Consider the following 12,941-nt stretch of genomic DNA (forward strand, 5'->3'; position numbering starts at 1 on the left):
TGTCATGTTTAAAGATATCTGAAAAAATTGGATGATAAATAAGTGTAGGATGTCAGTTAGTCACAATGACAACACAAAAGATTTACATTAGCCATCGAGGTGGAGCAGTCTGAACTTTAAAAACAAAATATCCCAGTTTCAACGTCAGATTCTGTGTGCATCTTTTCTGACTAAAACACAGACTGGAACTGAAACTACTCTCTTCTCAAATGGATGGTCTTCTTACTTTAGAGGTGAAACCATGGGAAACCAGTCCTCATAGCAACACTAATTAAAGCCATCTGTTGTCTGCAAAGGTACAACATGGTCAAAATCAGACCATTTTATTATATTATACAACAGTGCCTGAAGGGTAACAGAGGGATGGGAGCTTTTTTTGATTGAATTATGATCAAGTTATATTGAGATATGATAACCCAGCCTCTGCTATTACCTCTACTTCTCAGTTTTCACTTTGTTGCAAATGTACTTCAGGTTCATTTGGTTGTTTCATCAGGCAAGAACATGTTCTGATGCTCTCATGATAGCTAAGGTAAATACAGTTTATCAAATTATTTATATCAGTGTTGGTTTATACCAACTCTAATAATGGTTTCTGGGAAACACATGCTTGTTGTGTAGCTCCCTCCTAAGACAGCACACACACAAAGACAGTATAAGTTTTACATAACACATCATCCCATGGGAATCAATTTACAAAACAAATAAGATTGAAACTTTTACTAGGCCTTCACAATTTCCACCTTGGGATCAATAAAGTATTATATCTTATCTATAAAGTCTCTATTTATTGTCTAAATTATTAATTAAATAAAAGCTATTAATTGATCATAATGTTGTAAAAACACAGCTGTCACTGTGACAAATACTGCACCATTGAACAAGTGAACAATTTTGTATGCACAATGACAACCAGCCACCATTAATCTCACCTGCTATAAACACGACAGGACATGCAGCGAGAAGAACGGTCAGCCTGAGGAGCATCAAGTATCAAGCATTCAGGCCACATTCTCATATCTGTGCAGGATTTGAGATCACAATCTTGTATTTTTGTATTGGTTTTTAAAAAAATTGTATTTGTTAATATATGGTATGTAGCACTGATGGTATCAAAGCTGGGGAAAGAAGATAAATAAGAAGGATGTGTGTCAGTGTATGGCAGTGGTCCTCAGTCTGTGGGGCAGCCTCCACTGGAGGGTGCATAGACCAATGGATGGATTATTGAACAGGCCTACCGCGCACAGGCCCAGGGGCCCAAGTGTCTTTTGCCCATCTGTGTCATAATACATCCATGCATCGACCCACTACAGGTGGGGCGTGGATGACTCGGGGCAAAATATGGGATGAAACAAAGTTTAATGAAGATGATTTATGTAGAAAAAACAAACAGCAGTTTGTTGATGCTACAATGCTGACTGTTATTTAACTAATATTTAACATGGGTCTTTTTTATGTGTTGCTTCTTCAATTATTGTTAATGATTGACCAAAAAAAAATGTGAGGTAGAGGGAGTTAACTTTTTGGCTCTGGAGGGGGCATGACAGAAAGAGATAAGGAGTTTTTAGCCTGCACACCAGGGACACTATACTTGCTCTGCTTGGGGGCCACTTTTGCAAAATGAAAGGATTGATGACAATTATTTGGATTTTCAGACATTTCTTGATTTCAGGACATTTTTAGGATTGTAGGAGATCTCTAAAATTTTTTGACGTTTCTCAAACTCTACAACGTTTCTAAGATTTGGGTAAATTTCTCAAAATATGTAGGTCATTTCTAGGATTTCGGGATGTTTCTAGGATTTAAGGACATTTCTAGTATTTTAGGACATTTCTCAGAGGGACATTTAAGAATATAGGCCGTTTCTATGATTTAAGGACGTTTCTAGTTTTGGTTGGAGGACCTGCACCCGGCACCCACATTTGGCCCGCAGGCCGTAAGTTGAGTATCACTGCTGCAGACCCTATGTAAAATGTCAACATAACACATGGTGCAACTGTCTCCGTTATTACATCACCGCTTCTCATCACGCACTCACACACACACACAAACACAGATACACACGCGTTTTAGATGCGATCCAAAGGTAAAAGGTGCTGACCGAGCAAGGCTCTCGTGTCACTGTAACATTTTGGCAGCACATGCATTGCATTGCATTCGGGGTTACTGTATGCCTCTACCCATCGATAGGCTCAATGGTACGGTCCACCTCCCCGTGACGTCAGAGCGTCAGCCTTCATAGGATAAATAGTGGAGCTCTGCGCCATGAGGCTCACGCTTGAGGATCAATACACCGAGGTACTAGGACTGCTTTTTGGGAGAGGAGGGATAACGCCGAGGCTCCGCTACTAAACGAAATACAAAGTCAGCTTGATATTATCATATTAACATTCAGCAGCAGCCGTAAGCGACAATGAACGGTCAGATGAATGGCTTTCATAACTCCCTCATTGACGAGGACTGCTTCTTGTTCACCTCAGAGTCGGTCGGAGAAGGACACCCCGGTAAGACCCCTCACGCCGTTCATTCGAGTCTGTCCCATGAATTTAGCTGATTTTATAACTGCCTTTACGACATTGTTTTCCCACAACGCCGTACATGTCCGCGTGCCTTTGTTTTGAGAAAAACTGCCTTAATATACCAAACGAAATTTTACCGTTACGGCCTTTTCCGCTGTAGCTGGGCCGGTGTCAAGAGCACGCGCTGTTAGCTAACGTTAGCTAGCTCATCTTTGCTGAATAGGTGATGCTCATGCGAGCGGCCTGGACCACCTGAAGCAAACAAAATGCCAGCGCTTATATCGGAAATATGTCGTTAACATCACTTGAATGCGCTTTATATGACATCATAATTTGATAATTGCGTTTTCCTGAACGTGCCGTCTCATCCACGGCATAGTGAGGCACAATGACGATAGCGTTATCTGTTGGCCTGAAGATGCGAGAGAGATGGGGTTTAGTAACGTTTTATCGTCGGCATATTAAATTGATTCATTGTTTTTAAAGGTCATCACGATCGCCTTCCGGTACCCGGGTATTTTGGCGCCCTCCCTTCCCTACCACATGTGCACATGCCGAAATGGCGACTGTTAAGAAGCTCTGGGCCACTCCCACTGAACACGAGACTGATCTGTCGTGCTAACGTGCCACAGTTTACATCCAGACGGACCCGGCTCTGCTGCAGTCTGTTGTTGTTGCCGGTAATGTCAAGTTGCACTGTTGTCCTTGTTTTTCAGACAAGATCTGTGATCAGATCAGCGATGCAGTTCTAGATGCCCATCTCAAGCAGGATCCTGATGCCAAAGTTGCATGTGGTAAGAAGAAAATTGGTTCATTTTTATGTTAAATCAAATTAGATATTCACAATAGAATACTGACTGTTATTTCTAACAACTTTCTTGCCTGCTGCAGAGACTGTCGCCAAGACCGGGATGATCCTTTTGGCTGGTGAGGTGACATCACGTGCCACAGTGGACTACCAGAAAGTTGTCCGTGATACCATCCGCCAAATTGGATATGACGACTCCTCCAAAGGTATGCCTTGTTGTTGTACTTCTGGTAGTGCTGGTCTTTCACTAGTCTGGTTTATTTTTTTTGTGTAGAGAATATTGTCTTGATCTGCTGTTGTCCTGTCTCCTGCACAGGCTTTGATTACAAGACTTGCAATGTTCTTGTGGCCTTGGAGCAGCAGTCTCCTGACATTGCTCAAGGTGTTCACATTGACCGCAACGAGGAGGACATTGGAGCAGGCGACCAGGTCAGTAGTGGCTATTGATATTTTAGTCTGCCATGTGTGTTCCTGAGATAGATCAGTGGTCTTTTTAGTGTCCTTGAGTGAGATTAAATGTCTCTTGCCCCGCAGGGCTTGATGTTTGGTTACGCCACTGATGAGACCGAGGAGTGTATGCCCCTCACAATTGTCCTTGCCCACAAACTGAATGCCAAGATGGCTGAGCTGCGTCGCAACGGCACCCTTCCATGGCTCCGGCCAGACTCAAAGACACAGGTAAAGCTGTCAAACTTACAATTATTAACCACTAAAATAGATGTCTCTGTTGGTGGGATTTAGCTTATTTATATTTTTACCTTTTTTGCAGGTTACTGTCCAGTACCGCCAGGACCGTGGTGCCATGCTTCCAGTGCGTGTGCACACAATTGTCATCTCTGTGCAACACGATGAGGATATTTGCCTGGAAGAGATGAGAGACACCCTGAAGGAGAAGGTCATCAAGGCTGTTGTTCCCTGCATCTATTTGGATGATGACACCATATACCATCTGCAGCCCAGTGGGAGATTTGTTATCGGAGGCCCACAGGTACATGTCAAGAGGGTGTGGCTTTTTAGAAAATATTGAACCTGTGAGTTAACAAACCTGTGTAACCTCTTTCTTTCATCACAGGGCGACGCTGGCCTGACGGGGCGTAAAATCATTGTTGACACTTATGGAGGGTGGGGAGCCCATGGCGGCGGTGCCTTCTCTGGTAAGGACTACACAAAGGTGGACCGCTCCGCTGCTTATGCTGCACGCTGGGTGGCCAAGTCTCTGGTGAAAGCTGAGCTCTGCAGGAGAGTGTTGGTCCAGGTAAGTGGAAGAACCCCTCTGGCTCTTCATTTTAGAGAGAGGGGCTGTAAGAGGTTCCTCCCTGAAGCTTTATTTTTATGCTTGATATAATACTTGTACGTGTGTGTTGTATTAGGTTTCCTATGCCATTGGAGTTGCCCATCCCCTTTCCATTTCTATCTTCCACTATGGGACCTCCCACAAGAGTGAGAGGGAGCTGCTTGATATTGTGAAGAGGAACTTTGATCTCCGTCCTGGAGTCATTGTCAGGTAATGTATAACCTCTGAAGCCACCTGTTGCGCGGTGAATCAGCAGATTCTTCCCGTTTGCTGTGCCTTAGTTTTAGTATTCAGTTACTCTGCTCAGCATGTAAAGTTAATTTAATCTATTAATGTATTTTGAAATTCTGCAGAGCCAATACCATTTTCCTTTTGCTACAGCTTGAATTTTGTATGGCTTCTGTGGTGGACTGCTTTGATTTTGCCTTATATCCTACTGAATTACATGGCATAGCATCAGAAGTTTAGTTAGGCATTAATGGGAGTGAAAGACTAATTAATTTGAGGAAGGCATGTGTTATATTTTTCGCAATGACGCCTTGTAGTTCATAGTTAGATACGCGTCTTTTTGTAAACCGGAATGTGGTTTCCAGCTGCAGTCACCACACTGCGCAGCGATGAGTTTGATTGTCAGGGGTAAGTGTCGAAGCTTCACGTGTTTCCCTCTTCAACCAAGTTTGTCTAACTTTTTTTTTTTTTTTAACGATTGATGCTCCCAAAACTCCCCACCAGCTAATGTGAGCGTTTTGCCTGTGTGCGTATGATTGCGTGCGTTTGAGGTCCGCGGGGTGTGACTGCTGCTAAATATGTTGATTATGTATTCCAGGGAGCTGGATCTGAAGAAGCCCTTGTATCAGAGGACCGCAGCCTATGGCCACTTTGGCCGAGACTCCTTCCCATGGGAGGTGCCCAAAAAGCTGAAATACTAAACATGTTAAGCTTTTCCCCCCCAGGCCTGTTGGTGTATACTACAGAGAAGCCTCCAAGGTTCTGGGGGTGAAATGCCCTTATGTCTCTCATAGTAATGGTATCTTTTAACACTCCCTTCCTCACCCCAACTCCTCCCTTTGTCTTCTTGCTGTTTTCTGCTGGTTGCAGTGTCATACTGGGTCATAGGAGGCATGCCTCAGCAACTCGATGTTTAAGGAATTGGATGGGTTCCATGAACTCATGCGCCATAGTACTTCATGTTCTCTCATGTCTTGAAGTTCCCTGCTTCTTGTTGTGATAGATCCTGAATAGCTGCGTTCACTTGTTCTCCTTTTGGCATTCCATACTCGTCAGTATCGTCGGTCTTTTATTAAGTGTCACGGCGGTAGCATATTAGGCTATATGCGATACCCCTCTTAATTCACTGGTGCTACTGATGTAAGGAGTCTGTGCGACATCTAAATTTGTCATCTAGAAGCAGAAATTGATAGTTGGAGGGCCCTCTTATCCGGCACCTTCCCAAACAAGTTGAGTGTCTTTCTAAACATTCCTCCTCTTTTGTCAGTCTGGTACAATTAATCCCTGACCCAGTATTCTTTATCCTTTTTTGTTAGCTTTATTCCCGCGTCTTTGTGGAGGATGCTAGAATGGCACAATTAGAATTCAAGGGTTGTTGCTGTTTTCACAGAAAATGCTATGCATTTCAGGCTAATGGGCGAGCCAAATCCTAATTATTCAAGCTCTCAGATGAGCTTAAAGCCTCAGATGCCCCTACAGGCCGTTGCTGTTTTCTGACGTAATACAGAAAAGTCAGAAGCTGCTATGTCACTGCTCTGGTCTGCAGAGGTATTTGTTATACTTGATGGAATTGAAATTGGATTGTTTATGCATTGAAATTCAATTTTTTAAATGAGTCCTTTTTAAATGTAGTTTAACTTGCTTTTTTTATGGTTTGAAGTGACTAAAGGTCTTTTTTACTTCTTAAGCATATTGACGGCAGGTGTAGCTACAGAGAAACCTGATCCCCGTCTTTATCCTTAAAGGAGTGCGTTCTTTGCCACAGAGTCTTATTGGCTTGCAGTCAAACCTTAACACTATTTATTTGTTCTCTGAAACTCGGCGTGGATACAGAGAAGCTGAGGTTTCAGAAGGCAGCTTTAAACACACTTGGCTATTGAATCTTGAATTCCTTTGGACTTGACCATTTTTCAGTGTTTAGTTTGAGGCTCCAGAGTGTCCTACAGAAAAGCTTTGGTCCACCTCAACTACAAAGTGTCACTGGCTGATGTTAATAACTATTTTGCAACCGTTTTTTTATTTTTGGACTGTAGATCATATTTTTAAGTGGGTTGGATTTGAAATCCCATAAAAATGTCTGGTGCAATTCTTTAGCTCTTACCTATCCTCTGTGGCATGGCAACATTTGGTTGGTGTAGTACAGAGAAACCAGCCTTGTTTACACGGCCATCCCATGTGTTGGATAGGCTCAAGTTTCAGTTTTGTTCCCTTTTTACCACTCGGAGGTCATACCGTTGGTTACAGTAAGTGTAAGAGTGCCTTTTCTATTTCCTCTACTCCCCATTTGCTTTTCTTCCCTCCCTCCAACATGCGCCCAACTTCCAGAGGAACAAGTAGCTCTCATACTGTGTTACGCTTCATGTCTAGACTGGGTAGTTATGCTCTGTAATAAACTACTCCTTTCAAATGGATGTCATTGTGTTTTATATTCATTGGTATTGCACATACAGTAGTATCACTTCTGAATTTAAAAATGCATGAAAATTCAGTCATTTTGATATGTCAAAGAGATCCTGTACTTTTGAAATCCGGTTTCAACTTTTCCGATGCTCGTGTGACAAACTGAGCTTCAAAAGCGCATTCTCTTTTTCATGTGGAGGAAGGATGAATTTGAGGTACTTGTACTTTACTCAGGTCTGTGCTTTTCTCTTAATATTTCTGCTCCAATACATTCTGGGGGGAAATAGTCTTTTTTTTACTTTACTACATTTATTTGAAAACTTTACAAATTGATTCACAAGGATTTTTGCATTAAAAGCATAAATGTTTATAAAATGTTACAAATTAAACTATCCAACACTTTAGTACAGCTAAAACAATAACTCAATTAGCTGACAAAACTTTTTTGTCAGCTAATTGAGTTATTGTTATTGTTAAAAGTACATGAAAGTACACTTCTAATTTATTATTCTTTTGAGGGTTTTTTTGGGGGGGGGGTTAAGACACTGGGTAATTTTCATTTGAATATTTCAAGTTCATGTTCCTAATATATATTTTTTTAACTGAAACATTTTCAATTTCGGTATGTAACTTATTGGCTTAACTGGCATTGGTACTTTTTTAAAAGTGAAGGAACTAAGTACTTCCTCCACCAGTACTGATAAGACAAAGGAAGATGTTATTCCAACTGATGGTATTTATCCATATCAAGAGCTCTAAACTAATAATTTCACTATTGTAGGAAATGTCTTATTTCCTGCTTGATTCACAAATCAAAGAAATTGATTCCCGTCAATGATTGTTTAAAATGAGTTTTAGAGCTCACTAAGGTAACTGATAATAACGTAACAGTGAGCGGCATGAACTGCAGCACAATATTCCCAATTCATTTTGTGTAGTTTCGTGATTTCCCCAAGAGCTGGCCACAAATACATGGCCCAAGAATGTGTACCTATGAGAGTTGAATTTGCAAACAAATCTTGAAAAATCCCACACTCTTTAAATTGCAGTGCTTTTTGCATTGAATTTGAAGTCCCTCCTCCCAGCAAGCATTTTGACTTGTCATAGTAGAAAAGGCACAGGTGTCTTTAATAACACTAATGGTGGCTCTTTTCTGTGTGAGAGTGACAGAGCTCACATGCAGGATACAAGGATCCTGAAATCAAAGCAGGTAAATGTTATTCAGTCATTTAATCATTTACAGCTGTGTTGTTTCTGCAGTGCCATGTCAGAATCTGTGTAAAAAAAAAACCCAAGGGACCAATAATTTCCCTCAAAAATGTCCTAGCCTTGATGATACTGTTAAACTGAAACACGAAAAATACCCATGTACAGGTAAACATTTCTCCAAGATGGTGGAAGTCATAAAAATGTTAAATGTCCATCATACAAACAGCCATTAAAAAAAGTATTGAATAATTGAAAAGCTTTTCTTTGATGGGAAAGATGGGAATTTGCAGCCATCATGAACTACACTCAGGTCTATGATATGCTAAGGAAAACTTCAAAAAGGGTTTTGTGACAGTAGTTTTGCATTCATCAGCTGGGTGAAGGATGAGGCCTTAGTGGGAAGCGGTTGGAAGACGGTTTCAGGGTTGTAAACTTCTTGCATTTTGCTCTTGGACCAGTCTGACCCCATGCCAACCCACCTCTCTGGCCCCTGACCTCCTCTGGCTTCTTACCTAATTAAAAGGTTGGTGTATTCCTAGTGTTTCAGGAATTATAGCTCTTGGTGACCTGCAGGTTTTGAAGCAGGTAAATCCACCGTTGGCTTTAAGTTTAAATTGTTTTATGGTCTGATGGCTCCCAGGTGTTATAATCTTTTCAGCCTCAACGGTAGACCAGTTTATCTTCTTCTTTCTTTGTTACTTAAATCATCAGTGTTAGTTGATTTTTTTCCAGTACGAGCACCTTATGCTTACCTAAAATATAACAGGCAGAGAATTTAGGTGTCCAGCTTATGCACTGTAATAGTACTGACATCATTCTCTTACGATGGTAAGCAGAATTTCTCACCAGTCCCACTACCAACAGCCCTATTAAAGGGAAATTACACAGTCCAAAAGCAAAACATTCTTGAGGAAGTGCAGTCGGAGGAGGCTGCATGTAACAATAGCAAAACTATATCAACACATTGGTTTACAATGTGTGCAGTATAATCGTTGTCATTTTTCCAGACTTACTTCCACAACATGCATTTTCACTAAAACCGTATTACCGTACCGTACTATTTCACACACAAACAGTGTGTCTGGGCAACTGTGTGCATTTTGCTTGTGCATTTCACTGAGCAGAGAGGCCAGTGAGATAACTGGTATGCAGCAGCTCTCTCTCAGAAAGATCTTTGACAGGTAAGTTTTGCAGATGGCATGCTCGATCTTGAATAGCTCTGACCGCCCAGTCTTAGTGGAATTCACTCCTTTTCCCTCTTGACAGAGATATAGGCTCCCCAGAGCAAGAACAAACAGGTATACATTTTCTTTTGTTTCATGTGCAATCATAGTAATTAGCACACTGTCTTAAGTGCACTGTTTCTGTGGCACTTAAGACTTCTAATTATTGGAAATGACTGTGATCACTTCCCTTATTGACATTTTATCAATATAATAATAAATCACATATACATAGCTGCATCTCATCCGTATGTGCCCATGTGTCTCCCAAATTTTGCAGATATTGATACCCCAGAAGAAAAAACAACCTTTTGGCCAACCCACCCCTTTTTATTTCTTTAACATTTCTATATTTGAATGACTTCTTTAATGATTGACCAAGCTCACTCATTTTATTGACACTTTTAGATGAATTTCATTGATACTTTTATTTTTAATATTAATCCTAATATTAGGATTGCCTTTAATCAAGTGTGGTTGTGCACTGCTATGATGTCCTATGTGCCTGTTTATTGTATTTTTAAATTGTTTTGTACCGCTAACTGCAGGTCAGATTTCCCCTTGAGGGACAATGAAAAGCACACGCTTCCCCAGGTGTTTTAGATTGTAAGGTTTCAGTGACAATGCATATGTTTGATACTTGGATAATACTGCCTGCATGTTTCTGAAGCACTGACAAAGACCGGTAATTGTTGAAACATGTCGGCTTTTTTAATGATTTTAAGCCACTGTAAGACTGGCTTTTTAATGTAATTCCTGACTCGTTTTTCAAACTTTTGGAGTGCCTGGATTTCCCTCTCTTTTGATACTGCTCCAGTTGTTTGAGAGTTTGTAAATGGATGTTTTGATATCAACCGTTTTACAATTTTGGGGAGAATAAAACTGACGAGACAAACATAGCACACCTAAACATAAATGCTTCCCTCTCCTTCTGTAGGCTATCAGCTAGTGATCATTAGCTTGTTGTTGAGTAATCCAATGTTTCCTTTTTTTGTTTGACTGGTGTAATCTACACATTGTGCTGGTTTGTGTCATTATGCCAGCTGTAGACTTTTATTTTTGACACCAAGTTTGTACCTTGCTGAAGGGAACAACCTACCATTGCCATACAAGAAAGTCCTAAAACTAATTTTACGATTTCCAACAGTGTGTATTTCAGTTCAGGAGGACTAAAGTTTAGCGTTTCATATGCTGTTTCTTGTGCAGCAGTGGCTGGACTGGGAGTCTCAGTAAAACAACGGTGTAATTCCTTGGCAGCTGACAGATTGATTCTTCATTCACCATGGGGGTATGGGAGAAGACATTTTCTTTATCAGTCCAGCCTAACACGGGGTGAGTAACTGATATACAAATGATTAAATTGAGGTTGATGTATTCCTTTAATTCAACATCCTTCTGAAACAATGCTTAGACCACGCCTCAACCGAATTAGTTAGCCATCAGGCAAACTGACATGCATAAAGGGAGCGGTTCGTTCCTGCCGTGTGTGTAATGCCAGTCAGCCAGCTTTCAAAACAAACACTGATTACATGACTAAACACATTTTTAATCCTCTTATTCTCCTATTACTTTAGTCAAACATTGTTTACTGGATAAATACATGTTAATGACAACATGCACAGAAATAATCTTTAAATAGTTGCCAATAACAGGACATTTACATACGTTTTGTGTATTCATAATTTGCAGAATTTAGATTAGCATTATTTTTTCTGCAAAAAAAAGTTTGCTTGGATCACATTTTTAAAAGGACTTTAAAAATGAGATTTAACTGACTGCTAAAAGGTACACATTTCACAGAATTACCTGCTGTCATTAAAGAATCATATAATCCCAAATATATGTAAATATTGTAGGCCAATAACATACCAAGCTAACATTCACATACCAGCAGACAATGTTCAGCCTTTGTTAAGTTCTTTATGCAAGACATCTGACCTAAAAGCTTTACAAATCTTTGTGTTAACAACTAGGAACTGGAACAACAGGACGTGATTCTTGAGTGACCTTTATCCACTGTTGATTAACAGAATTCGAACATGTCCGAAACAACCTTGAATTGATAACAGAGATTAGACCAAAGACACAACATGACAGAAATGCGTACTTTGTGCCTCTGTGGGCCTTTTTAGTTCACAGCACTTCAGCAAAGACACTTCGACATTTAAATATTCTAAACTAAGCATGAAGGGATCTTGGATGCCTTGGTCTTGGCGTAAGCAAACACTCATGTAATAAAACAATACAGTTGTAAATGAGGATGCAGGAAATGGAGCAAATGACAAAGTATGACAAAGCAGTTTCTCAATGAAGCCACTAAGCCTAAAAAGTGTAAACCAAAGAAGCTTCGCAGAAAATGCAAAACATGTCTCAGCTAGATTTCCAAAATCTTGCTCAATGATAATATCGTCAGCAGCATAGGCATGTTCTTAAATACTTGGCATAAAGAGTGTAAACGCATTAATTCATAAATGATGTGTGCATCAAGTTGGCAGGCCGTCCGAGACAGATGTTACATTTTATATAACTAACTGCACAGGATAAACAGTTGGAAAATCAGATGCCAGTAGGCTGTTTTTTTCATACTTACAGTGAATTCCTGAACAAACTGACTAATAACAATAGTTGAGATGGTGATCAGTTCAAAGATAAAAAATAAACTCAGTGTTATACTGCATGGTATTTGGGTCCACATACTCAAACCCTTAAAGCCCAGGTGTTCCTAACACAAAGATACATTTCTCACATGCTTGAGCGGCCTTTAATCTTAGGTAAATCTTGCTAAAATAATTTGGAACTGGTTTGGTTCGTTCCAACAGGATTTGAAGCTACAGTATGTTTACTTTAGCAGAGTTTAAACAATGACTGGTGGTATTTGAAATATTAGCCAATAGCAATGCTTATTAGTAAGAATCACTCAAGTAACGCAAGTAGATGTATCCAGTAAGACCCATACAAACACCTCTCACAATGCAAAATTTGTGCAAGGCAATTAATGCTGTGAAAAATTAACACATTGAAGGGATATTTTGGATTTTATGAGGTACTTTTCCACAGTAAGAGTATTATATACAGTAGATAGATGCCAGTTGGCAGGCCCCAAATTTGGGGAAACTGACAGGAGTGCTGTCACAGAAGCTGGACAATCAATGTACTGCTGTGAAAGTGAGGGCTGCAACAAAACCTAAATACCCGCCTTAAAAAAGTCCCACCTTTTTCTAGGAAGCTAAGAATGTGTTTTGTTGCTGCATCTATTACTT

General features: G+C 40.3%; 1 protein-coding gene across 1 annotated transcript; it reads left to right on the forward strand.

Annotated features, from left to right (window-relative positions):
• Nucleotides 1-2,263: 2,263 nt before the first annotated feature.
• On the forward strand, nt 2,264-7,260 carry mat2ab (methionine adenosyltransferase 2Ab). The gene is made up of 9 exons (XM_042488434.2): nt 2,264-2,504; nt 3,236-3,313; nt 3,411-3,533; nt 3,644-3,756; nt 3,862-4,005; nt 4,097-4,315; nt 4,400-4,582; nt 4,698-4,831; nt 5,448-7,260. The coding sequence occupies exons 1-9, from the start codon at nt 2,414-2,416 to the stop codon at nt 5,548-5,550; spliced, it is 1,188 nt and encodes a 395-aa protein (XP_042344368.1). The 5' UTR covers nt 2,264-2,413; the 3' UTR covers nt 5,551-7,260.
• Nucleotides 7,261-12,941: the final 5,681 nt, after the last annotated feature.

This window comes from Plectropomus leopardus, chromosome 4 (genome assembly GCF_026936395.1).
Source record: "Plectropomus leopardus strain MGB_pleo_1.0 chromosome 4, ASM2693639v1, whole genome shotgun sequence".
NCBI classification, from domain to species: domain Eukaryota; kingdom Metazoa; phylum Chordata; class Actinopteri; order Perciformes; family Serranidae; genus Plectropomus; species Plectropomus leopardus.

What these genes read in the sequence shown, in the direction of transcription:
- mat2ab (XM_042488434.2), top strand. Translation starts at nt 2,414, where the DNA reads ATGAACGGTCAGATGAATGGCTTTCATAACTCCCTCATTGACGAGGAC. An exon ending in GCAGGAGAGTGTTGGTCCAG is followed by an intron (nt 4,583 to 4,697) that starts GTAAGTGGAAGA and finishes GTGTTGTATTAG; the next exon opens with GTTTCCTATGCCATTGGAGT. An exon ending in CGTCCTGGAGTCATTGTCAG is followed by an intron (nt 4,832 to 5,447) that starts GTAATGTATAAC and finishes TATGTATTCCAG; the next exon opens with GGAGCTGGATCTGAAGAAGC.